The 27,959-nt window shown below is 37.8% G+C and overlaps 1 protein-coding gene across 5 annotated transcripts; it reads left to right on the top strand.

The window, feature by feature from the left end:
* Nucleotides 1–329: 329 nt before the first annotated feature.
* On the top strand, nt 330–27,959 carry TANK (TRAF family member associated NFKB activator). Of its 5 annotated transcripts, none has more exons than XM_085227731.1 (10): nt 443–461; nt 3,283–3,372; nt 4,256–4,402; nt 6,916–7,024; nt 7,787–7,899; nt 15,817–15,996; nt 17,267–17,343; nt 19,948–20,066; nt 21,567–22,150; nt 26,360–27,959. In XM_085227731.1, the coding sequence occupies exons 3-10, from the start codon at nt 4,304–4,306 to the stop codon at nt 26,525–26,527; spliced, it is 1,449 nt and encodes a 482-aa protein (XP_085083857.1). In that variant the 5' UTR covers nt 443–461; nt 3,283–3,372; nt 4,256–4,303; the 3' UTR covers nt 26,528–27,959. The 5 variants fall into 5 exon arrangements, with proteins under 5 accessions (XP_085083855.1, XP_085083857.1, XP_010711971.1 ...); XM_010713670.4 differs by lacking the exon at nt 443–461 and adding an exon at nt 892–1,031; XM_085227729.1 differs by lacking the exon at nt 3,283–3,372 and having other exon boundaries at nt 330–461.

The raw sequence follows: 27,959 nt of genomic DNA, 5'->3' as shown, positions 1-27,959 counted from the left end.
TCATATATTCCTATGCATACAGAACGTTGCCCACATGAATGGCAGGAAAAATATGCCACTTCGTTAAGTTTCAAAAGTAAAAAGCAAAAGTATGGTGAAAACAGAAAGTTTAATTATGTTTTGAACGTAAGTACCTCTCTTCACAAATAACACATTCATAGAAAAACTGAAACAGAAATTGCTCGGAAGCCGCTGGCCACGAGCACGGAGCACAGCCCCGCTCGGAAGAGAAGCGCCAGCAGCACGGCAGGGCAGCCGAAGGGCGCCCAGAGCCGCCAGGCGGAGCGCGAGCCCAGGCCCGGGTTGCCGCCGACCGGCAGCCGCCCGGCACGCGGAGCCGTCACATGGCGGGCGGGCGGGGAGAGGCACAACAGGAAGTGAGTTCCGGTTCCTGGGTTAAGGCGCTCCGGCGGGACCCAGCGCCCTGTGTCGGGAGCGGCCGCGGGCTCCGCGAGGCGCTCGTAAGTCTGAGTCGTTTTTAAAGCCGAGGGAGCGACGGGCGCTCGGTCTCGAGCCGGGGTGCGTGCCGTGGCACCCGGCCGCAGGCCTTCCCGCCCCGCCCTCGCCCCTCCGCGCTTCCGCCCCCCGCTCCCGGGGACGCCGGTTCCTCCCGGTGGCGCTCCACCTGGCTCAGGAGCGGGACGGGGCCGCGCCGAGCGGTTCTCGGCGCCCTCGGAAGGGCCCGCGGCCTTCCCCGCCCCCGGCGCTGCTGGGAAGGCTGCGGAAGGAGCGGGGCGGCGAGCGGAGGGGCGGACGGAAGCGTGCGGCTGAGCCGAGTGCCGGCCGGGGGCGACTGGGGCGGCCCAGCTCTCCGCTAATCGGCGTCGTCCCCCGAGCCCGGGAGAACCGCCGCCGCTCTGGGCTCTGCGCCTGGTGGCTGCTAAGAGATTGCAGGTTTCCAGCTCCTAAGACGATGGCAGTGTAACTTTTATAAATATTTCCGTTGAAAAAAAACTATTTTGAAAGCAGAAGTACATAGAGAAGTACTTGTGTCTGGATGGCATCTGTGTTCTCACGTGAACCTACAAGAGGTAGGCAAGTACATTATGAATGAAAGCCTGTATGCACATAATTAGCTAAAACCTTATTTTTCAGAATGGAAGGTGTTTTCTGAGGCACAGTGGAAACTCAGCGTGTGTGCAGTGCTTTGTGCTGCTGCAGTTTCAGCAGAATGTTGCTGATCTTTGTATCAAGGTTTTTTGGCATTGGAAAATTCATATTACAGCTGCTGTCTTTCTCCACCTGTATGAGCGAAATGTGTTTTGCTGGAAGCAAGGATTTTAAGAGCTTCTGCAGGTTTCCCTGAATTTGTTTACACACAGATTTGTCTTACACCATTTGCACAACCCAGTTGTTTTCCAGCATTCAAGACTTTACTCAGAGATTCGTGTTCTCATTGCCATGGAGCTGGCAACACAACACCCAGCTACTTGTTTTTACAGGACTCCCTTATCAGACAGGCTCTGGTGTTAATCTCCCTAATTCTGTCCTTGGTAAAATAAACAGAGCATTCTGTATTGCTGCTTCTGCTCTGACTCCATGAAGTTGTTAATAGTGGTGAAATAATCATAGAATGGCCTGGGTTGGAAAGGGCCACAACAATCGTCGAGTTTCAACCCCCCTGCCATGTGCAGGGTCACCAACCACCAGACCAGGCTGCCCAGAGCCACATCCAGCCTGTGGTCTTCAGGATCTAATGAATCTAGAATGTTGACGGTCAGGGTTGTCAGCTTTGAGTTGAATGTGTTCCAGTTGTTCGATGGATGCAACGTAACTAAGCTTGGTTAAAATAGAGAGGATATTTTGGTGACTTTTTTCTTCCTAACTGGATGATGCATATGAAGGAGAAGCAAAAAAAGGAGCCGGTTTTTCAAATTTTCAGGATTTCTGGTTATTATTGTTTCTCACATTACCTATTTATTCCAGACAACTCAGGGTGACTACAGAGCAGTTAAATCCAATCTAAACCTAGACTCCAGACTGCAGCAGTCCTGCCCACAGCTCATCTCATGTTCCCACTGCCTTCTTGTGTTGTTAGTTGTGCTCCAGCAGCCCCGTCCAGTTAGTTTGTTTATTCATTTAGAGGCAGCAGGGTGCTGGTTCTCTGGCATGGCTCAACCATGCAGCATAGAAATGCTGACACGGTACAACTAGATGGCAAAAATGCATGACCTGACGTGGGGGAAGGCGGAGTACCGTCTTCTGTGTTTGTGCAGGCTTTTATCGCCATTACATAACCAGGATTTTATGTTACAATTTTGAAGCCACTGCTATGAATAAAAACAGGAATTCTGTCTGCCTTTCGCTGGTGTTTCCTGCCTTGTGTTGGCATCCTTCTACTGACACAGGTGTTTGTGTTATCATGTAGTTTGAAGTGGTCCATGAAGCTGACCTGCATTAAAATAGCACAGCCAAAACACCTTTAAGTGTTTAGTTTTAAGCTGGATTTGGATTGCTGATACATTTTACAGTAAAGCCACTTGTGCTTGCGGAAAGAGAAGGGAGGAGTGGAAGCAGAAGCCAGTGTCCAGGGTATAGGGTAATACAGGACCAATTCCTCTGGTAGCAATTCCATTTTTAAATATCATTACGGACTATTTCTATTGCTCTTTTCTTACATGGAGCCTGGCTTTTAGGTAGCTACCTGTACGTTAAGATTCATGGACCTCTTTCCATAGAGTTGGACTACAAACAAGTGTTTTTTTTATTATCTACCAAGCAGAAAATTGGGTGTAGTGCTACAATTCTGTCTCCTGCTACCGGCAGTCTAGATAAGAGTAAGATTGTTTGTTAATATTCCCAGTCTCCATCAATTCAGTCAATCAGTCAGTAGAAGGCTGGAAGTTACGTATCTGTTTCAAGCACTGTTTTTTCCAAACTGAGATTTGAATTGCCATGAATGAAATGAATGCCTTCATTTTCTATGAACTTTGAGTACTCTGGGTTGAAGCCCATTCACTGTTGTAATACTTATTGTATCAAAAGGCCCTGTTAAAGAATTCACTTTGCTATTAATAAAGTACAGCCATCCTGAGATACAATTGGGATACAGTTGCTTTTGCAATATGCACACATCTTTGCAGTAAAGCTAACAGGACAAAAAGGTACAACATCTGTGCAGTAGACAATTGAATCTTTTAGGAAAGTCGAACCTCTTTTCAGCATTAAAGATATTCGAGAGCAAGAAAAATGAACAAAACTTAAAGCTGTAGTCCTTTAGGATTTTGACCAGGGTCTTAGATATGTTATCCTCATGCCCTTCTTGCTTTGTTTTCTTGACAGCTCCACTATCTCTAAGAGTGTCTGTGGTTTTTGCATGAACCCAGAAGACAGTGATAGATGATAGTGGCTGTCCGTTCTTTGTACTGTGAGGTAACCATGCTAATATTTAACTAGGAGAGGAGCTGTGGATTGCTCTTTTTTGTTTGTTTGTTTTCATAATATTGGCCCGTTTTTGCTTTTATTTGAGACTTCACTCATCTATCCTCTACTGTACTTATCATAAAATTTAATCTAAAATCGTAAAATTTATGTCATCTGTTATTATAGAAGCAAAGCATCTGTGTTTCCAAAGTTCATTCTGTCTTGAAACTGAAGTCTGTAACCAGTCAGTATTGTTCTTTTATGCCTCAGTGACCATCAGGTTTAGTTTCAGGATAATAAAATTGCTCTCAAAGTATAAAAAGTTGATAATAATATGGAAAAACTAATTGCTAATTCTTACTGGTTGGGAATACTGGTTTTTTTTTGTTTGTTTGTTTAGATAAAATTTGTTTTATTCAACTTTTAATGTTGAGTGTGTTGGCATTTTCAAGTGTGGCAAAGAGCAGGATAGGTTGATGTGACCTAATGTTATTGAATTCTTATCTTTAAAATGTTTAATGCAAAAAGCTGCATTCTGTTCTGGCTTGTTTAAATGGTTCCTGTTATTTTATAATTGAGTAAACATTAAACTGTCTGAAATGCTGTAAAATCAGGTAACTGGTGATTTGCATCAATTTTAAATTCTGTATGTCCAGAATTTGATTCATTGTTAACCTGTTTTTACTTAGCTTATGATTGAACGTACCCCTGAACATAGAATTAAAATGTTGAGATGAGCAAAGCTGTAGTTCTATCTGTTTTGTGAGTTAATGCTCAGGATTACTGCACACATTACTTGAAGCTGATAATAAAAGAGTGATGTTATGTGTATTTTTAGTTACGTACTTCTTTTTCTTGGCTTTCTCTCTTTTTCCTTTTGATTACTTTCCAGATCTCTTGATTTGACCATCCTTTCAGTGATGAAACAACATTGGGAGTTATGGACAAAAACATTGGAGAGCAACTTAACAAAGCTTACGAAGCCTATCGACAAGCATGCATGGATAGGGACCATGCTGTGAAAGAACTACAGCAAAAAGTATGTGGTGGGTTCTCAGCTGTGTTTGTAAAGCAATTCTTTCAGTCGAGGATTGTGGTACATATAGATTTCGGTTTCACTTCAGCTACTCACACTTGAGTGCACTAGAGCTGAGAATTGCAGTTATGAGACCAGGCCATTAAGCTGCAGCGCAGCTCACGAAGGTGTGAATGTAGTAGGTGGGTTTCAACTTTTTCTTTTCCCCCTGAAACATTAAAGGTGAGAAAAGAATTTTCTGTTTTGAAGAAGGATTAATGTAAACTGCAATGAAGTATATGTATGTTACCCATCTTTAATGAAGTACATTTTGAAGTTTAATTTGCTTTACTCAAAAGTGATTTTTTGAGTTATTATTGTGAATAGCTTAAAGACTCCGGTGTATTAAGCACTGTGCAAGCTATTAGGACAGTAGAGCTTTATTTCAACATTTACAGCAAACTTATTTGAAAACTATTAGAATATGCATTGGTTTTATTAAAAAAAAAAAAACAACTATACAATTGTTCTTTAATTATGAAATAGAAGAAACAGATTCTAGAGGCATTCTAATTTGTAAGGAGCACTTCTGAATTTTTACTGCTTTTGATGTTTCAAAAAAAGATGAAAAATTAATTACTTTAAGAAAAAACAATCAAGGTAATAATTCCAGGGCATCTAAAATGTCTGTGAGAGAAATTTCTGCCCTAGAAACAAGACACTGAATACAAGGTCAGGAGATAGCCTTTCTCAAGTCCATAGAAGAAAGGTAGGCAAGTGTGTGAGATCATCAGTGGTAAGAGAACTAAATGTTTGCAGTATTTCCCTTCATGTTTTCTCTGGTTCTGAAATAAAAACCAAAAACCCTTCATAAAGGATTACCAACTAGGCCAAATTTTTGCTTTAGTCAAACTTTCAGTAGTTGGATTCCATAACTTCAGAAGAGAATGGAAGTATCTTTTCAGGAAGAATTGGAGTATTTTTGTTTTGGGTTCATTTTCAGTTTTTTTTAAGCCAAACTCATGGGTTTTGAATCATCTTCATACAGTGCCTTGTTCTAGTAAATTCCTCTGTTCATTGTGTGGCCTTCACACACTGTTGGATTGTCCACCATTCTGTTGTTAACAGTTTACTACTTAAGTTACCAATAGGCCACTTGTTTTGCCAGTCTCTAGAGCTGGGAGCCATGTCAAGCACACAGAAGCCAGAGTCATCTCGGCCAGATGGTGTTTGATACAGATGGATGGTTGGTTGTCATGCAGATCTTCTAGTTGGTAACTTGTTGCTGCCATCTGACTCAAGGAATAATTTGTGCACACTGGCTGTCAAAAGCATCTTCTCTTCTGTCTGTTTTAGCTGTCATGTCTGTGCTCTGTACAGAAGTGTTGACAAGACATTGCTGTTGTACATTTTCAATTTGGTTCTCAGTGATTTTTCTGCTTCATGAGGTCTCTTGTAGCTGCTGGAGTGTACTGCTCTTTGATCACTTTTTTTTTTTTTTTATATAAACTCTCATAGTACAACTACTACCCAACCTTTTAAAATAAATTTTGTTTCTAGGTTTATTCCTGCCTAATTTGCAGACAAGCACATTGAGCAGTAGAGGAGTGTGAAATTCAAATGTGACTGAGATTAGAGAATTAGAAATCAGTATGGATTCTTTATAAATAGAAGTGAAAAAGTACCTGCTTTTGTGCTAAGTGTTGACCTGTTCAGTATTAGGCATATTCTTAATTCAGTGCAACCCTGTAAGTTTTCTTGCTGGGATTTCACAAGTTTTCTCGCTCGTTTTTAGTGCTACTGTGACTGCAACATTAGGGCTGTGCTAACCAAATAATAGTTTTTGAGTTGTAGCATCTTCCTGCCACCATTTGTTCAATTAACTGGCCATCTAACAACATTTATACACTTCATTGAAATGTGAGTGGCTTTATTAGGCGCTGCATGGCCTGGTTATTAGGATCTTTATGGCCTGGAGATAGCACAACTCTGATTAGATAAAGAATAGGACTGATTGGCCACTTTTTTGCTTGCTTTCTCTCCCATTTTTCAGGTTAGAAAAATAAGTTTACATCAAAGGAGGTATGTAGGTAGGCAGTTTGTTACTTACAAAGGATCTATTGTATGGAATAAGCAATGTTGTTTACTTGTTAGAAAAGACAGAGAAAGAAATTTATATCTTTCTGTGGATAAGCTAACCAACCAGCATTTTGAAGAAATAAATAGAATAATTCTAACTTTAAACCTGATGTGTTCTGTGGCTGTGAATGAACACTCCTTGACTGAAGCTATCTTGTCCTTTATAACTGCTGTCATTGAAACACTTACTGAAAATTAGTTCTTTTTTAGTATTGTATCTTTTCTAGTCAGCAAAGTTTCAAAAGTACAGACTTGCCAAAGGTGGCTGTAGTTGGTTTCTCGTGCAGAGGTCCACAACTACAATCATCTTTAAAAATCAGAGCTGTTTTTTATATGCTAAATAGGAGACCCCTAGTCAAAACAAAATAAGATTAATGCTAATTAAATTATATTTGCAGACAGAGAACTACATGCAGCAAATATGTGAACAGCAGGAACAGATAGAGCTTCAAAACAGCATTATTGCAAAACTGAATTCACAGTTAGCTGCTCTGAATGCTAATAGAGGTATGTACTCCAGTCTGCACATTATTTCTTTTTATGCTGTGCTGCATTGATGAATAGTTTTGACTTCGTGGCTTCAGCTTTCACAATATACATCTTTCAAAGCACTATCATGCTTTTCTGTGAACGTGAGAGTTAACGCAAATGTGCCGTTTCAGAATCTATTTATAAAATGCGACACTTCTGTATCCTCTTCAAGAAATGGTGAGATTTTCTTTTTATGTAGAACCTGCTCACACTGAACTAAAAAAAAAAAGAAGTTACAAAAATATGGGTTCAAATCATTCACTAGATTAAAACACGTTGCATATTAACTTTACAGCTATCTGCTAATAAGTTTAGCCCATAGGTTGTTCTAGACGTGAATGCTATAGTTAGATGTCTTTTGCATCAGGAAGTCTCATAACACTGATTTTATTGGATAACTAAAGGGTTTATAAGCAGATAATTCTCTTTCAAATCAAATAGTCACTGATTGATAATTTTCTACTGTTTTACTGTACTACAAAAATAATACAAAAGAGTCATTGTAAGCATGTGTTAATCTGCCATGCTCATTTAATATTTATTCACACTAGCCTAACACTTCTGGTTTTCATAAATTCTAGCAAAGCGGTTGGCTTTTATTTTTAAGAATACCTGTACACTCCTTATTGCTAGATTAGTCTCACATTGTCTGTAAGCACACAATTGGGTTTATTTTGCTTGTACTTAGAAGCTGTCTGTGGGAAGATACAGTGACAATCAGCTGCTTTTTGTTTTAAGGTAATGTACATCCCTACATTCTGAGGCATGAAGACATTGAAACCTCCAACTTATCTTTTAGTCAGCTCTCTGAAAAACTGAATGTAGCAAAGCGAAGAGAAAGACTCTTAAAGGTATGGTCATCTGCAGTGTGCTGAGTGTAAGATTACGTTTGTTCTGTGATTATACTGTGAGAATCCACAGACAGTTGTCTTTGAACTGTTCTTCCAATACAAGATTCTTAACTAAAGTGTGTGAGCATTGTGCCCTGTAGCCTAGTTAGTTGAACTGAGCATCTGTCTTTGAAACTTCCCAGTGTAGTTGTTGTTTGCTCCAGCTCCCTAGAATAATAATTTTGATTAGAAAGTAGGAACTTGCTTACTTTTTCTATACTTGCCCAAACTAGTGGTCAAGGTGTTTCCTCATTCTCTCAGAAGAGTTTTCAGATTGCAGCCAGTCTGTGTGTTTTTGCAAGAAGTGGAGAATCTGCACTCAAGGAGTGTGGAGAGGTAAATAAAGTACCCATTGCTCTGGAAAAACTGAGATTTGTCTAATTTTAAGCAGACGACTTTAATACAGTGTCTTTTCTTCCCTATTCACTGAAATAACATGGAAGTTTTCAGTACAGCCTGTTTAGAGTAACAGGAATAAGAATAAATCAGTTCTGTAGAATAGACAGTAAATACTGTGGGTGGATTTTGTATGTTCAGTAAAGACAGTGACAGAGATGCACAAAGTCGCACTGTTCTTATTCTAAGTCATTCTGTTGTGTTTTTGACAGCTGCCATGTAATGAAGGAATCTCTTGGTTTAGAGTATGAAGCTTCCTAACAGAGACTCTGTAGGGCAACCTTAAAAAGACCAATAACTATCGTGTCCTGGATTTAAAAATAGTTAATTTCAGAATTTGTTTCCTAAGCCGCCATAGCTATGAACAAACATACTGTGCTAAATCCACAGAAATGCAGTTTTCAAATCAGAAATGTTAATTAATAATTGCAGTAGATTACTGATGTTTGTTTAATTATCTTGAAGGAACCTCCTTTAAAACTAAGCCTTTGCTAACATTTTAAATTTGTTATGGTCAAAGATTTCTAGACATTACTTTTTAAATAAAAAGGAATCTTTACAGATTTTAACATAGAAAAATATACAATCACAAGCTTTTCTAAACTTTACATTTCCTAAACTGTCTTTCCAAAACTTCACATTTATTTGTAGTACAATGCAGTTGAAGGGTTAATTCTTTGATGGAACACCTTTGCATATTTTTGCATTTCTCTGTCTTGAATTGGATAATTATTTAGCTTTACAGTTGCATATGGAGATGTGACCAAGCCTAATATTTCACAATCTTGTTTCTGAGCGCTCCAAGGCAGTAGCTTCACTTAGCACTTAGTTGTATAATGACTGAAAATGTGAGCTGTGTTATGTACTCTTCTCATATGGGAAAACACTGAGAAATTATGCAATCTATACAGTACTTTTCAGTCAGTGCATGAGAGCCAGGAGTCATTGTTTCAGGTGCTATTTTCTTAATGGAATATGTTATTTGTATTTGTCTGCATTTTGGTTTAGTCAGTTATTGCGGTTGCCTCTCATCCAGTTCATTTGGATTTGGGTTCATCTGTGCCACTAATGGAAAGATTTCTGATAAAACTCCATGCAAAATAGACTATATATATGTAGTCCATGTGCACTTACATCGGGCACAATCCCCCTCTTCCTGAACAAATGAAGTACAAATAATAATTATTATTATGGGCCAGGTTAACAAAAAAAAAGAGAGAGAGAGAGAATTCTTCATGTGGTAAGCAGTCAACCAGTAGAACTTCAAGTTTCAAGGGAAAACTGGACAACTTCTTGGAAGATAAATCTATTAAGTTAATAAAAACATGGGAAGTGTGGCTATGAAAATCTGGGAATTTATCAATGGATGCATCATGAATGCCTCTTCCTTTATTGTACTCTTCTCAAGACATCATCTTTTGACTTCTGTTAGACAAAAAAAAAGTAATCATCTTACCACTAATTCAGTTGTATCTAATTGTATGGGGCTGCTGAATCACAGCCTGAACCTCTGATTAATCACCTGAGGCGAGCAATGAGTCAGCCCTGGGAGCACGGGTGAAGGCAATTCACCTGTGCTGTTGGAAGGGGTGGAGCCTGGCTCCACCTCTCCTAGACCCATTTAAGAGCTGACTGGCAGTGAGGAAGGATCTCTTATGGAGATCCACTCCACTGGAGCTTCTTATGCGAGCCCAGGATAGGGTGAGTGTCCTTTTCTGCTCTAGTATAATAATTATATAAGCTAAGCTCTCAAACATACTATAATCTGTATATTCATTGATTGTACACTAATTCAGTAAATTGTTGGCCTTTTTTAGATATTCAAATTTATAAGTTTATGTATTTTATTTAAAAGCCTATTTTTTTCTAACCATATTCTATCCACGTTTTGCTCTAAACCAAATTAATGATGTCTATAAATACCGTCCTCTATTGTATTAAGTCCTTTATTCTACTTTTCCAGTGAAATTTTTAGACTTGCAAAATGTTTAATTCAGAATAGTAAATTAGGTTTACCCAAACCCATTGAAACTGTCTTCTGCTAAATCCAGTATTGTTTCTCTGGAAAACTGTTATCTATCTTCCAGCACAGTTAACAGAAGTGCCGGATTGATTGTAATAGGTGTATGGCTAGGCCTTACATTTCAGAAGTTCAAAATGAGGTAGGGATTGGCTTTTCTGTCTTCCAGCTTCAAAAACTTGGCCAGACTTGTCCATTTTATATGCTGTTGTCAAATGTTGTTGCCAGTGTGTCATAAAATGTTTTCCTTGTTCTCATTCATCTTCACTGAAAGATAGCTGAGTCAGGCTTTGTGGTCAGTACTAGGCCCTACATACAAAACTACCATATTTCTTCAGTTCCCTGCTTGAGGAGGCCAAAGGGACCTGAATTGCTGTTTTTTCTGAGGCTGTTTTTAGGTACTGCCTGGTTCAACATTATTAAGAAGGAAGAATGTGTGTCTAGTTACTGTATCAAAGTTCTCCAGGAGACATGTCAATTAACCAGTGTCAAGCAAAGCTTCTTCTGTGTGCTGTTTTTAATAGAGTCAGCCATCAGTGTCCATAAACCATGAAGCTAAAGTCAATACCTATGGCAAGAAGACACACTCATATTTTCCTTGGTCAGAAGCTTTAGTATTAAATGCTACATGAAGCATAACGATCAGAATTTCATGTGCCACAAAAAGATGGAAGCAATTGTGTATCAGGAATGACTGATGCACATAATATACATAATTTTTTTATTCTGCAGGAAATGTTTGTCTTGGGGGCTGTTAGCATAATAAGAAGAATGATAATGTATGGCAGTCTTTTTTGTGCTCAGAATTGTGGGAATAAAATGACTTGGATATCCAAGAGCAGTTACTATATCAATCTTGTAGAATCAGGATCAGCTTCTCTGGTGTCACTGTTTTCTGTCTTTGATGCAAAGAAAGCTGTGCTTTAAGATTTTCATGGTAGCTAACAAGTCTATGCATTTAGCTTACTGGTAGGATGCATTTTGTAACACTAATTAGACCTTGCTTTGTGATTTAAGAAATTATAGTATTGATCGCCTATTTTCTTATCTGTTTAGCGTACCTCTGCCCAAAAATAATGAATGTGGCTAAGCTGTTGAAAGTCATTAACAGTAATATTCCCTGAAATCACTTACAGTAGTCTGTAAGTAACATTTTCCATTGAAATCATTTAAAGTTTATTTATTTTAGGAATTCGTGGGGGGGAAAAAAAGCCATTATAACACACTTCAGGGGAAAAGTAAAGGGACCAGTCTTTGCAGCAGTACAATTTGAGAGCTGTGCTGTGGAGCAACTCTGCTGGAAAGGATCTGGGATCTTGCTAGACGGCAAGATGAGCATGAGCCAGCAGTGAGCTCCGGCAGCAAAAAAAGGCAGCAGCATCCTGGGAGCACAGCTAGCAAACCCCAGGGAAGTGAGTAGCTCCCTTTATTCAGCATTCAGTAGACTGCATCTGGAATATCATATCTACTGTGGATGCCTCCCATACAGGAAGGACAATGAAAAAAATAGAATTCAGCAAGGAGTCCACTGGAGTAGTCAGGGGCTTGAGAAACCCCATGAGAAAAAGATGCAGAAACTAGGCTCGTTCAGCATGGAGAAGAACTGGCTTTAGAGAAAGCTACTAGCTCTCCATAGAGGTTATTTTCACAGTTGTGCATGGCAAGAGGGCTAGAGACAATAAGCATTTGAAATGTGAAAGGTTCAAACTTAATTAAACGGGAAAATTTTTCACCATGAGGACAGACAGGCATTGGAAAAGGTTCTCAAAAAAGGTTGTTCCATCTCCATCCTTGGAGGAATTCAAGACCTGGTCAAACATCTGTCCTGCTTTGATTAGTAGGTTGATTTGGAGAACCTTTTGAGGTCCCTTCCACTTTGAATGTTCTGTGAGATAAACCTCCCCAAAACAAGTGTCATGGTTTGAAGAGTTAATCTTTTCATAATACAGAAATAACCTCTTTGCTGTGTGCTACTACAAGCATTCTTAAAAGATACACTGTGCAACCAAGTACTTAACTGAGCAGGTACCAGCTATGTGGCATACCTGCAATTGCATTAACCAAAAACTTAACACGCTTTATAATGTTACCACATTGTTTGCAAAATCCAAACTCTGACAGTATTAGAAACTGTAAGATGATCGAGCTGTGAATGCTTGTATTACTACAAGATCCCCAAAAGCTATCTCCATCCCTTTTCCTAGGATGATATCCCAAAGTTGCACAAAAATGGTGACTTAAATCTGATATATCTTCATTGAAACTTGTTGAAAAGCTCTTCCAACATTGATGCCTGCATAACTTTTCTTCATCTCTTAAATCTTGTCCCTCCTGCCTGCGGGAGAAGATGGAAGAAATGGAAGAAAGCTACTGGCCGTTACTGCAGTGCTCCTAGCTGTCCAGTAGCTTTTGAAAGTCTTTGATGCATATTTTTTTTGGAGCTGTAATAGTTCCAAATGGATAAATGCTGTGTGCTGATCAATGTTATATCACAGGTTCAGTGAAAGAGTTAATTTACTGTCGTTAAGATAGAGTTGTTCAAGGGCAACTGTTGTGTTTGACGTAAGCTTTTCCCAAGGTATTTGGCTTTCTAAGCAGCTTATTTTCAAAGGACCAGAGTAGCTGCATGCAATTGGTTTTTTCGTTGTTGGTTGGTTGGTTGGTTTAATGAAAACTGAATTTGACCAGGGAATATTTGGGAACTCAGTGACCACACAGTGGCTCTGTGTGGCTTGGTGCTTGTGAACTTGCACCATGGAATGTTACTGCCCACCTATAACCGGAACAGCAAAAATCAGTTCCTCGTACCATATCTCATGTTTGTTTTGTTTTGTCTTAGATGATCAGAGATCTCCCTGGTACCTCCTGGTAACTATTTCTGATTTAGTCTTTAGTAGAAGAATAACAGTGTAGCCCTGTTCATATTTAACTGTGACTTGATGTATTAAGTAAAGAGGTCATAAGCTGAGCTTCTATATGCTTTCATGTTTCTTTCATACACAGAACAATACTGAAATAGTCTTTGTAGCTACTATGATTTTATTTTTATTCTCATGCTGCATAATGTTTTTCAGACTTTTGTACTCTTTAAATAACATGGAAAAGTATTTAGTTGTAAAACAATGTCCAGCTTTTGTCTCTGCTTTAATTTTCTTCAAAGTATTTTCTTCTTTCAGATCTTTTGAAAATACTTTTATGCATGCCTCCATCTCCTCTTAATAGAAGCTATTTTTTCCCACATTGATAAATATGATTGTCTTTTCTCATTCATCAGATGTTTCCTTTACATGCTCTTTACTTTTTGTGCCTTTAGTGTTCTCGTGCCTCTTGAAAAAATTAAATGTAGCTGCTGCAGCATCAATTATAGAAATTTATGTTCTTTAGGATTCGTTGGCCTAAAATCTTCAGACACCTTGTTCTGTTCTGAAAAGAAATCTTTCTCATTTTTTCCTTTTTTGCTGCTATTTGATTCACACACTTCCCTGGGTTCTTACCTACAATGATGCAGATTACAGATTCTATATTAGAAGACCACAGAAAGTGTTTGATCTGTCCTGTAAGTTCTATGTATTCCCCCAAAAGTGCAAAGTGTGGAAGGAAAGGTCCCTAAGCCTTAGAAATTAGGAAGTTTGCAATACCTAAAGCAGAAATACCTTGTCACTTCAAAAGTGTTTGAATTGTTTGAATGAATGGATTTGTAATATCTGCAAATGATTGTGAGAGAGGATTTTTTCTAGGATAGGAACAGCCTATTTTTAGACAGTGTTTTGAACCCCCTGAGAAGAAGTTTAATCTGAATCTCTGAGATTCCAGCAAGTTCCAGAATTGCATTGAAACTCTAACGTTAAGTTTATTGTATAAAGTCACAACTGATACTAAAGAAAAAACTGCCTTCAATGCTATTTTTCTGACTTAGTTTAGGTAGGTAGAATAGCTACTTGGCACATAACTGTCGTTTCAGCTGTATGTGCACGCATCCATGCTTAAGCACCCAATGTGTGTGCATAGACTAGCTATGGATCCTTCATGGCTGTTATTGTCTCATTTTGGTTGTCTCACTGATAATATCTCGATATCTTATAGTTTAGGTTAACCTTTACCTATCTAATCTCCAAACAGACAACGTCAATCTATTTAGATCCCATTCGTAAATAAAACAACCATTCTTCTCAAAAGAAGTGTTCTTTTTATTTTCTTCTTTCCTCTTCACATTGCACGACCTTTTTACAGACTATTAATGACCTATTATAATATCATCGATGAAGATGTTGAAAAGACCAGACCCAGTGCCAACTGCTGGGAAACACCATTAGCTACAGGCCTCCAAGTATACTCTGTGCCACTGATCTTAGCCCTCTGAGCCCTGCTGGCCAGCCAGTTCTTAATCCACATCTCTGTCGAATCATCTATCCCACACTTCCACGGCTTACCTGCAAGGATGTAATGGGAGACAGTGTCAAAAGCCTTGCTGAAGTCCAAATCCACTGCTTTCCTCCCATCTACTCAGCCAGTCATGACATCATAGAAGGCTACCAGATTGGTAAAGCATGATTTTCCCCCTGATGAATTCATATTGACTGTTCTTGATAACCAATTTTTTTCCACTTGCTTGGAGATGACATCCAGAATAAGCTATTCCATCACCTTCCTACGGATGGAGGTGAGGTTGACTGGCTTGTAGTTTCCCTGCTCATTCTTCTTGCCCTTTTTGAGGACAGGAGTGACACTGGCTTTCCTCTAGTTCGCAGGCATATCTCTATTTCACCGTGACTTCTCAAAGATGATAGTGAGCGGTTTGGCAATCATTTCTGCCACCTCTATCAGCACCTGTGGGTGCATCCCATTGGAGCTCATGGATGTGTGTGCATCAAGTTTGCATAGACATTCTTTGGCCAGATTCTCCTCAACCGAGGGGAATTCCCCTTTTCCCAGACTCTTCCATAGCATAGCATATGTTGGAAGGGGCCCAATAAGGATCCTGAGTCTAACTCCTGGCTCCACACAGGACCACACAAAAATCTGATATATCTGAGAGTGTTGTTCAGATGCTTCTTGAACTCCAGAAAGCTCAGTGTCATGACTACTTCTCTTGGAAGCGTATTCCAGTGCCCAGCTGCCTTCTCAGTGAAGAATCTCCTTCTGATATCCAAATTCTCTCTTATCTGCGGAGTCTGGGATTCCTCAGGGGCACTCTCAGCAGTAAAATGACTAAAAACATTAATACGACTGTCATAAATTCAGAAAAATCAATTGTTTTGACTAATCATATATGATCAGATATATCTGTGTTTAGCAGTAGAAGATCCTTACTATCAGTTCAAAATTAATACTGTAGTAAATAAGACTGTCCCTTACTTAAGTTGGAGAAGTTCAACTTAGCTTTTTTTGGACCGCTGAATAGTGACATTTCACAAACCTCAGTTCTAGTAAATATACTGGAATTTCTTAAATTGTTTTTTTAGGAACAGTTAGAAAATGAGAGCATGAAATTGAAGCAACTTGAGGACAGAAACAGTCAAAAGGAAAGGAAGCTTATGTCTATTATTTCCAACCAAGAAGACAAAATACGAACTCTGAAAAACAAATTGAAAGAATTAAATGACGTCCAAAAGGGTACACAGATGCCAACATACAAAATAGAGGTAAGATTAGAAACCAAGTGGAGATGAAATGAAAAACCCATCTTCTGTAAAATACTACTCTTTTCAAACATGTTTATGCTAATGATTCTAAGAAAATGATTTTAAATTTCAACATTATATCGTTATTAGGACATTCTTAAAGCACGTAAAGCACATAGGAAATTCTGAACTATTCAACACATTGGTTGGTTTTATGTTAGTTATTTTTAATTTCTGTCATCATTATACTTGCATTTGCAAAAACTGGAGATCAGCATTTCAGTTTTATAATCTTCAGTTGGGAGTTGTTTTCATCAAGATTGAGTTGATTTTTTTTTTCTTTTTTTTTTTTCTTTTTTTGTTACCGAATAGCATCTGGGGTGAAATACAGTTTGGGGATAGCTATACTGCGATTGCTGGTGTATATGTAATCTTGTAAATGCCTTTTAGCTAGCTAATTTAAATTGAATATAGGTAAGAGAGTGAGCGCAGCAACACAGAACTTGTTGCTATCAGACTTTCCAAGCATTTTTGTCTCACAGCAGACGTTTGTAACCAACGCTGTTAGGAATAAAGCAGCTCAAATGTGCCAATAGGAGCCGCAGTTGCACTTTACCACCAGGTAGGCTACAATCAGTGGTTATAAGCAATGTATCACTGAAACCAGCTAATTTGACAGACATATTCATGTTATGAGTCTGGTGTGGAGCACATATGAACATATCCAGGCCATCTGGTAACATAGATTTAGTGGAACTGCAGCTTAATGGCCGTTTATTGTAAAATCTTTTAATACCTGGCATTGACTTAAAGGAATGTAATGCTAGAACGAACCACAAGGTGGTAGTCAAAGCTAAGAACATCTGAAAACCCGAGGGAACTCTTGACATAATCGCTTTTGATGTCTTCATTGATTGTTTTTGTGAATAAATTGATTACTTTTTTTTCTAAGAGCTGGAATTTCTGGGTGCCTCAGTAACGAGCTTATACATAATACATAATCTGAATCTTATATATGATTGAAACAAACTTACAGCAAAGGAAGATTCTTAGAACCAGTTTCATTGTAGGAAGTATGAGCAGAGGAATGCCACACTGAGTTGCTAAAAGATGAACTAAAAATAGAGATTTCACAGAAATAATTAAAAAAATTCTTTTGTTGTTTTGTGAATGTTTTGAGTGCTTCCGGAAGGACTGGATGAAGGGTACTGCGGCGTTTTTAATCATATCAGGCTGAAGAGCAAAATGAATATGCTAACCTGTCATCCATAATTTCATGTTTTACTTCAAGGTGAAAAGTAAGAAAGTTGTTCCAGATAAGCCTGAATTATCTATAGGGATTTCTGGTATTTCACCTTTGCCTGAAAGGTAAATACTTCTGCATTATTTCTGCAACTTACTTACAATTGTCTTTTCCGCTACTAATTATGACCTCTCATTTTCCATCATTTCTGCACAGTACCTTAAAAAGTACTGGGGAGCAGCAGGGCATGAGAGCACCAGAGGTCAAAGAGCTGATGTTGGAAGGAAATAAAGCCATGTAGAATCACAAAAGAGCTTTGCAAGTATGTGCAGATAAGCTGAGAAGAAGAATAGCTGCTGGGTTCAGCAGGAGGTTAAGCTCTGCGGGATATTACAGTGGACTTTAATGCTGGGTTTTGGATAAGCATTAACTCCCTTGCATTAGCTTTCTTCAGAACAGGAACATACAACTGTAATGGATTAACTGATGGCAGCACAGCAGAGTAGCCTGCTGCACTGACAGGAGGAGGTCTGATAGCGTGAAGAAATAATTCTTGTCCTAAATGAGAGGGCTTGAAACCAGGTTTATCTGTAAACTGAAACTATCCAACCCTGACAATGACCAAGGGACCAAAAGCAGTATATTTCCTAAGCAAACATTTTTCCTTTAGCCAGTGTTTTGAGAAAGATATTGACCATGCTCTTAGGTTTGGACTTTTCGTGAGATAGACAGTAACACTGCTTTTTACAACCTTTGCTAGAGTCAAGTCAAATATTCTTGAAGACAAGGATTGGAGATAATCAGGGAAAAAAGTATTATGAATTCTTGCCATCTTGCCTAAGCATCTGATTTTGGCCATGCTCCGACATAGACTAGGTGAACCAGATGGATCTTTAGATTGAATCATTACTTCTATATAATAAGAGAAGGGAAATACGACTGTGATAAAGACTTTATTGTCTTTATTTATGTATATTTAAAGAATAAAAACTTCTGCCTGTCTCCCTCTCAGATAACTTCCTTACTCTGCACTGGTGAGACCTCACTTGGAGCACATGTCCAGATGTGGAGTGCTCAGTACAGGAGAGATGTAGAGCTGTTAAAGTGCATCCAGAGGGCCACAAAAATGATCCAAGGGGTGAAACATCTCCCTGATGAGGACAGGCTGACAGAGCTGGGGCTGATCAGCCTGGAGAAAAGGAGGGTCCAGGGAGACCTGAGAGCAGCCTTTCTAAGGAGGGGGCTATAGAAAGGAGGGCAAACAGACTCTTTATTGTTGTGATAGAACAGGAGGAAATTATTTTAACTAAAAGAGGGGGAGATTTCAATTGGATATAAGGAAGAAGTGTTTTATGATAAGAGTGGTGAGGCACTGGCACAGGTTGCTCAGAAGGCTGGTGGATGCCCATCCTCAGAGAGACTCCAGGTCAGGCAGGACCAGGCTCTGAGCACCTGATGGAGCTGTGGGTGTCCCTGCTCACTGCAAGAGAGTTGGACTAGATGACTTCTAAAGGTTTCTTCCAACTCAAAAAATTCTGTGATTCTAATATAACTTTTTTTCTGTAGAAAGATTGTTATCACACACGTCTAGCAAATGAAGATTGGTTCATCTAATTATATGTATATTTTAATGCTCCAATTAAAAACACATTAAGAGAATGTTCCCATTATTTATTGCCACACTTGAAAAATGGTCAGAACTTTAGCTTCTTCTATAGGGTTTCTTTTTTGAAATGAGGTCCAGATAGACATTTGTCTTCAAAAAGAGAAGCACAGGTGGAGTAAGAAAACAACTCATGGCACTCCTGATTGCTGTATGAATAGCAATAGAAAGGAAAACAATGTATCGAGGTAAAGAAAAACAACCCCTCCGAGCTTTTTTTGAGACAAAGATACACGCAGACTTAGATTTTTCATCATTGCAGTCAATTTTATAATATCTGTGCTATTATGCTTAGAAATATGAAGTATTCAGCAAATTTATCAAAATTTCTCAATGGAAATTTATGCAGAATATAATGTCTGGTGCCTTAGGGCAAAAAAAATCTCAAATCAGCATGAAGAGCAATGTCTATCAGTCTTAGTGCAGATAACTAAATTTTGGATGATCATATGATCTAGAGAAGATGTAATAAAAAAAATACTTCTAAAAAAAAAAAAAAAAAGAGGAAGAAAGGAAAAAAAGAAAGAAATCGAGTCATGTCTTATAAAGCAGAGGAATAAGTTTACTAGCACAGCTCCAAGATGTGAGGTAGACAGAGAAGGAAGGAGCAGTAACAAACACTTGTGTATTCCTTGTCCTGTAAAGTCTGAAGACCAAAAAAAAAATTAAAAAAAAAAAAATTAATTAATGTTCATAGCAGCAGTAGTGCCCTATTTTGCCTAGAATGGAATATAAGCAGAGTCTTGCACAAGCTGTTCCACTGATACCTGAGAAAGCTGGAAAAAAAGTGTAAAGACTGGATTGTCTCTGGGTCCTTGCAGAGTCAGGCCCTAAACTTGGATGTGTGTCTATATTATGACTAAATGGCTCCTTGACTATATTGTTTTTCCCTTTTCTGCTTGCTTTTTTTCTGAGAACAGAAATGTATATACATATGTTGAAGAACAAGGTATCCAAGAAAAGTAGCTTACACTATTGTTTTTCTCTGGTTTGTGGGTGTGACTACAATAAAGGTCGCAACAAGCTGAATTGATTGAGGGTCTAATTTACAATTTCAATCTTCTAGGGAGAATCTGGAGACTATTTTTCAGGAGATGAAAGAAGAGTGTCATCGAATATGTATGCTAGCCAGAGAACAAACAGACCAACTGAGTAAATTTAAAATAAAGCCAGAACCTGAAACTGGTAATATCATACTTGAGCTCTTATTGTGATTCAACTGTTTGAAAGCTTTGCTTTATATTTGAAAATACTGTAAATTACACATACATAGAAGTACTTCCACTGTTTACCATCTGCCTTTTTCAAGTCTGTTCACATGGTGCTCAGTATTTCACCAAGAAAACGCACCGCCAGTTTTGGCATTCTATGACGAATGCTCCAAATCACATGCTATGAAGACAGTCGTCACATCAGTAACTCTTAGAATTGTTTTGTCCCTTCGAGTGAGAGGCAGGCACTTACTATATGTGATATCCCATCGTACTGTGTGAAATACAGAACTTGCTTGCTTTTAATTTAGCTGTCAGTTCAAAAGATGTCTGTTACAAATGTCTGTAGCCCCATATTTGTTAGAGGAAAACTTCTGAACCGAGGACAGTCGGAGTGCTGATTTTTCTGGACTTCCTCATTCAGACTTTTACATGGTGTTTAGTTATGTGGGACAAGAGCTTAACTCAAGACTTTCTTGAAAACAAAAGACAGACTTGATTTATGCAGCTGATGGAAGAGATCCTGGACATCCAGCTCTGCTAATGCTTATATTTAATGTAATGAAGGCTATTGTGGGTATTCTTACTAGCTTTGCTTGATAGTAAGGTCAGATTCTTAAGTGATTTCAAAAAGTACTTGCCAAATTTACATCATTAAAGCAAATACATAAATTCCAGCACTTGCTTCTAATTTAAGTTTGTCTCTGAAGCCTGTAGCTGCAAAGGGCCAAGCTGAAACTGTATTGTTACATTCTGAGTGTACACTACTAAACTTTATTGTTTGAGGAGTGGGTGCTTGGCAGTTTATTCCAGAATTCATTTATTTTATTTAAAAATATGCCTAACTCATCTGTGCAAAAAGTTTTACATCATATAGATTTAACCTGTGTGACTTCTATCACTTCTGTGGCTCACATTTGCTGTGGTATCTGACTGCTATCAGAAGATCTTTGTACAATGAATGTACAAAGTGCCAAAAATGAACATGAGATTCTTGAAGCACGGGGAAATACGATCCCTCTTCTGAATAGCTGCTCAGTTTAAATATTTTCCTAATTTGGAATTTGCTGGGAGTTTGGTATCTGAATGCCTTCTCAAATCCTGTTCACGAGGCCTAGAATGTTCTCGGCACTGTGTGAAATATTTTCAGTTCCAACTTTTATTTCTGTCAGAACATGCAAGTATATGTTAAGCGTATGGGATGACATAGGTTACAATTAAATGGAAATGTTTGTAGCCATAAATCAAAGAGAAATATAATTATTAATACAGAATTATTTTCTTTTATTTCTATTCTGATATTTTTGGAGTCAGAGTGAATGTTTATGAAAGAGAAATACACCTTGAACCGATTTCAAAGAGGCAAAATAAAGGTTAAAAGCCAAGAAGGAAAATCAAAAATCTCATGGGGGGAAAAATATCACAAATTAATAATGATATTTTTCTTAATGTTCTCCTCATTCTTTCTTCGCAGAAATACAGTTTTCCATGCCAATACAGTGTACTGATAAAACTGATGAACAAGCAGAAGAGCTTTTTAAGCCTCGGGTTATACAGGATATAAATAGAGGTGCATCATGCATCACATCTATCACACCAAGAGGAGTGGGCCAAGATGAGGACAACAACTCTGTAGAATCACTTTCTAAATTTAATGTCAAGTTTCCACCTACAGACAATGACTCTGCTTTCTTGCAGAGCACTCAGGAAAAAGTAACAGTTCCTTGCTCTGGTATAGCTGAAAACATGCTTCAAGATCATCATTTTAACCGGGAGCACAGAGACCGTGCTGTTAACCTCAGTAAATTGGAACCTAACTCATTTGAAGCTCATGGAGTTGATCTCGTGACCTCAGCTTTACAAAGCTTAACTACTGTTGACAAAACAAATCCTCCAAATCATGCAAACACGCCCATAGAAAATACTCGTGACAAAACATGCTTGAAAACAGCAGACACTGCTTTCACGTTTATATCTAAGCACGCAAGCCAAGGTGCACCTGAAGCGATTTTTCCTTCTTTAGAAGCTGCTGGAACAACCGTCAGAGGTCCTCATCAGGTATCTTTCTCTAAATACTGTAGACTTTGAAAGAAGGTAATGATGCAATCAACCGTATTGCTAAGGTCTTTGAGACTGGTTAACATATTCTGAGATAGCTCACCAGTCTTCTGTTTTAGACAATACATTTTGCCAGTTCTTCTCACTGATGCTGAAATATGTGTACAGGGCTCTTTTCCAGGGAAATAGGACAAGACTTGAAATAGATATGCACCCAAATTTCACTTTGTGTAGATATTAACTGCTTCTGTATTTGTTTCAAAGCTTTTGTTAATCCTAAACTGTCAGGTAGGTCACTTTCTTTCTCTCTACCCTTTATCTCAAAATAGGGTGTGTAATTGTTTTAATTGTTTCAAGTGTACATCAGAGAATATGATGAATTAATTAGAAAACTAAACATTAACATACACTGTGGAAAAAAAAGATCTACTTTTTATCTGGATCAGAGTTATAAACAGAATCCTATTCCTGCTGTCCACGACAACTTAAAATATGTTTGTCATAGTTTAAGCAGTCAAGTAGGAAAGCGTAATTATTTCTTTTGACAAATGTATTGGAGTACACTAAAATAATTCACGTTTACGTAGGTATTTTGAGCTTGAATGTAAGTCCTAACTACTCAAAGTCTAGGGAAGTTCCTGAAGGCAAGGCCCAATTACTGTAAGGCAGAACAACGGTTTGCCAGCTTCTATCAGTCGTGTCTCTGAATACTTCGCTTCCTTTGTGTAGCATTCTGTCTCGACTGAAATTGTTCGCATAGTTATTGCAGGCCTTTATAGACTCCAATTGATTTATTAATTATTGTATTATTGAGGCTTTTCTCAGACCTCGTGAAAGGAGAGCTTCTCAAAACTACACAAATAGTGATGCTTAGGAATTTGGAGAGGGTGGATTTACTTTGATACGATTTTGTTTTTTTTCCTAATGACATGCAGCAAAAGAGCTTTATCTCTCAATTTTATCACTTCATGACATGCAAAACTAGAGTTTGGAAAGCACCTGTAGGACATCCTACTTATGATGATTTCCTCTGCTAAAACTTACTCAGACTAAGTTCAGTTTTCCATTGCAAATCAGTTTTGAATGAAAGTTTAAATTACAGAAAGTTTACTGTTTCTGTTATTTTGAACTATATGCCTGAGTTTTTAAAATGTGTTTTAAATACCTGTCTGTAACATAGGGGGTATTTTTGATTGTGCTTTATTTCATTGGATCTTCTGTTAAGTTGTCCCTGAGTTAAACAAATTAATTCACTTATTTTGTTACTGGTAGAATTCCTGCAGAGCTATGAGCATTCAATCCATTCCTTGTTACTCTTCTCTTTATCTGTATTTTCTCTCCAGCGTGTTCTTTCACTAGGTAGTCTGTGTATTCATTTTTCAATAGATGGCACCCTGCATTGTATATTACAGCCGGTGAAACAGCTGGTATGTGATTATGAATTGATAGGGGAGTACGCAGCTTCAAAAAGTAGAGAAAAATTGTGGTTGAATAGCAATAAGGCTTTGGTTTGATCGTTGGTATTTCTGCAATAAAGAAATTAATTTGGGACCACCACTACAAATGTAAATTATTTACTTTGTGGAAAAAATGTAGTAAGTGTAACTTCTGGAGGGAAAAAGGCAATGAGAAACTATTTCAGTGTTAGTAAGTCGTATCTACGTAGCACAATAGAACATACAGGATACAGATCAAAATGCATCTTATCCAGAAATTTGTTTGAACTAAGCCAATATTACTTTAGAATTTATTAAATATACATCTCTCTCTCTCTCAACATCCATCACCTTTAATTAGCTGCCTACAAAACAGTTTTTAATGTACTTTTCCTAGTGAATGGGTCTCGGTTCCAACTCCCAGTGAATTGGATTTACAGATAATATATATGTAGATTAAAACAGTAGGTTCCTTTTAATGTTACTTGTATACATATCTATTTATTGTATTAAATTAAAACAACAACAACTGTGAATAATATTTGTTCCTGGGATTTTTATGACATTTTTAGGGAGTAGTTCCAGTGCCATCATCCGTGCCACTGGTAAAGCTCCAATGGGGAGGAATGAGATACCTGACTATTTTTTTCCTAGTGTAAATAAAACTTTCAAGTATTTACTACATATGTTAACTTATAAAATGGAAAACCCCATAAATGCAGTAGATTTGGCAACAGTAAGTTCTTGGAACTGCTCTCAGTTGCTGTAATAAATTTAGCTCTTTCCTTCTTTGTGGATACTAAATGTGAAAACTCAGTACTGTTTTCTTCGGATGTAACTTAAAAAAAAAAAAAAAGAGTGACTGAAAAGAGCAGCAGATTAAAATAAGCGTGGCTATTAGTGGACCTAGGATTTTACAGACTACTGTTAATTGAGACTTGCACAGAGATGCATTATGTTTACCAGTATTCACAATTTGCGGGGGTTGCTTCAGCCAAAAACATTTCTAAGAATGTTCATGATTATAAATCAAGTCAGTAGTCTATTGATCTTAATCTTGTTTTAGTAATGAAACATCTGCTTAAATAAATCTCTGTTCTGAAAAGCATTTTAAGCACATGCTGAACACTCAGAGCAAGAAATTAAAGTTAAGTGCTTGTTTCAGCATTTTGCTGGATGAGTATCTTTCTTTCTGTGTCATCCAAGACTGGAAATCTTATTGTGTCCTTGGTGGGATGTTTACAATAATATGTATTTTTAAATGGCAATTTACGTGATTTGATATTAAAAACAAATAATTCTAAACACATTCCTGGAGGGATGTTTGAGTGTGTCTGTGTCTAGAAAATTTAATATGCAATTTACACCAGCAATATACAGTAAGTAGGCTCTTTTAGCTGAAAAGAAGTGGTGTGATTGCACTTAATTACTAATTAGCCAATTTAATTATATGGATTGCTGACCATAATGAAAGATGGTAAATCTGCTACCGCTGTCTGATAAGCTAAACACTGTTTAAATACGGAGAGCACGAGGAATTGACTTCAGGAAGTTGCAGCTGGTTTAAATACAGGGATCAACCACTGTGAAAGCCACATTCATTGTACAGTGAATTACCATGGCAGGGGGGTCCAACAGATTCTAAGTATTTTACGTGATAATTTCCTGAGAATTAAAACTCTTGGATTAGAAAGGATAGTTAGAACTTCAGAATTTCAAAAGAAACTACTTTCTGAAGTATTCTTACTCACCTTTCCACATGTGATTTAAGTAATAGAGAAAAAAGGTGAGCCAAAAAACTGGAGGGCGTTCTCCCTTTCAATGTTCCAGTCCCACATAGATCTGATACCAATTTGCTGCCATTCTGTCTACTTTGCAGTCACAGCAGCATGCATTTGATTTTCAGTTTACTCAAAACCTAATTGTCCTGGCCATGTAACATAGCTGTGTATTTTATGTTGGGTGTGTTGCTAATGCTGAAGTAGCAAAACTTTATTTTTAACTTTGCTTTGAAAACTGAATTTCTGAATCCTGGCTATTATCAAGCCGTATAACTGGCATACACTCAGCCTCATGTCCCCATAGTCTGTAAACAGATTTGCTGGTTTTCAACTAGTTCGCTCAGGTAGCAAGAGCAGCAACAGCTGCTGAACCAAATTTAGCATAGTTTGCAGACTTGCCTGAGTATGGATGGATATTCCAATGGCGCTATTGAGTTCATTGCTGTCATGGCAGGAAGAATCCCAAAACTGAGACTACCTGAGACATGTTTACACTAAACGGCAGTCAGAACAATTAAGTAACTTAGACCATATGACATTGCTCTAATTGTTTTGCAAGTAAACTGAAAATTAGATGTATACCAATAAGAATAGAAATACTTCATACTACCTTTGTACAATAAATATTTATTTTAAGGTTAAAAAAAATGGTACTAAAGATGGATATTATGTACAGTAAAAAAAATAGATGTTATGATGTTAAAGAAAAGAATTGATATCAGACCGATATTACAGAATTCTGCTCACTGCATCATTTATCATTAATAGATGTTAAAACATCAAGTATTTGCAAAGGTAATATCTCTATGGGACTTAAAAAGAAAAAATCTTGTCTTTCTTAAGTGAGAATTCTCCAGTTAATGCCTCTGCCAGGCATATGTTAAGTAAACCTAGTTTAAAGAGGCGGGTATATTTTTAATATAAATGTAAACCACAGCATAATGTAATTCACATCATAAACTACAGCAGTAATCATTTTCTGTTTCTTTTAGCTCATTTGGCAGCCTCAGGACAATGATTTGCTGGCACAAACTTATATAGACTCTGAGCTGAATCAGCGTGGAGTATGTGAATTCTGTCGAGAAGTTTTCCCACCATCTCTAACATCTAAGGAAGATTTTCTTCGGCATCTGAATTCCCACTTTAAAGTACAGTCTTAACATATGAGAATTCAGTGGGTCACTGTCTTTGCATACATTTGGGTTTTTTTTATTACTGTTGAATAGATTTGCTAAGAATTTAAGAATTAAGACTTCTTGTAACAAGAACTAACTGAAATTGTCAGATAAGCACATTTTTTTTCATTGTTGTTTGACAAGGTAAAATGCAACTGTAAGTCAGTACTGTAATTCGCGTTCTGCTTGTTGTGCTTCAATATTGCCATTGGGATTGTAGTTAAAAGCTTTTTTTTTCCCCAGTTAATGTTTACCTGAATAGGCTCGAAGTCATGATTATATTTATCAGTACAGATTTGCAGGATTAAGTCTTTAATCTGGAAGAGAAATTGGTGTACTGCTAGGATTTCTTCTCAATATCCAATGAAATGATTCTCTAATTGAAGGAAACACGAAGGAGAGGTAGGCTCTCATTTTTAGTTTGTATTATAAAATGTTATAAAAAATAACAATTGTGTTAATGTACCTTTCTAGCATTAATCATTAGTTAAACTACTTTCATGGAAAATATTAATATGAAGGATGGAGTAAGAAAAGGCTGAAGTGTCCCTAAAGATATCAAAGATTGAAAGGTTTACCTTTCCTTCTGGTCTGCTATGAAGGATTGTTCAAGTCTGTTACGGCTTAGACAGGCCAGAGGAAAACCTGAGCACAGAAATCTCAGTGACTTCAGTTCTAACCTGAGTATGCAGAATGATTTTCTCAATTGAATTTAATTCATTTAGTTGAAACATTGCATTTTGATTAAGTTTGCACATTTTATAGATTTATTGGGTTCAAAGTTAAAAGTCATGGGTTTTTTACTAAACAATTTATATTAATGATAATGGGTGACTCAGAGCTTTTGGTATTTGAACTGAGTATAGTTTTTAGCCCTGATTTTTGATAAAATTAGCATTAATATTTTTATAGCAGCAAAGTACAACATTTTTTAAAGATTTGTTTGCAGGTGACCTTTTTCTGTGGGGAAAAAAAATATACCTGCATAATTTTTAGAATGTTTTTTTCTGCAGTTATTTGCTCTATTTTAAATATCTCGTGTTTGTGACTGGCTGTCAACAGTGTGTACTGTAATAAACAGCAGTGCACAGTGCTCGTCTGCATTGTGACCTGGAGAAAGACTTCGTTCCTGTTAGTAGCTCTCAGCCCCCAGTGGTAGCAGTGCTGAGTGTCTGTTCAGCACCCGATTGCCCGTGTGGCTGTGACGTACCTTGCAGTACAACCAGGAGGCTGCTGGGGGGCAGAGCTTCCATCACTGGGGGTGAAGGTGGGGATTTGCACATCTCCAGCCTAACCAACATAAAACCAACTTGTCCTCTCTGCCATGAAATCCTAGCTCAGAAGCTCACGTTGTTACGCCTGCATCAACTGTGATTCACCTTTAAAGAAAATAAAGTCATCTGTCCCCTGGCACAGA

Source organism: Meleagris gallopavo, chromosome 7, assembly GCF_905368555.1.
Source record: "Meleagris gallopavo chromosome 7, MGAL_WU_HG_1.1, whole genome shotgun sequence".
Lineage (NCBI taxonomy): Eukaryota > Metazoa > Chordata > Aves > Galliformes > Phasianidae > Meleagris > Meleagris gallopavo.
Note: the sequence above shows the minus strand (reverse complement) of the source record. Positions and strands in the feature narration are given on the sequence as shown.

What these genes read in the sequence shown, in the direction of transcription:
- TANK (XM_085227729.1), top strand. Translation starts at nt 4,304, where the DNA reads ATGGACAAAAACATTGGAGAGCAACTTAACAAAGCTTACGAAGCCTAT. An exon ending in GAAGAGAAAGACTCTTAAAG is followed by an intron (nt 7,900 to 15,816) that starts GTATGGTCATCT and finishes TTGTTTTTTTAG; the next exon opens with GAACAGTTAGAAAATGAGAG. An exon ending in CCGTCAGAGGTCCTCATCAG is followed by an intron (nt 22,151 to 26,359) that starts GTATCTTTCTCT and finishes TGTTTCTTTTAG; the next exon opens with CTCATTTGGCAGCCTCAGGA.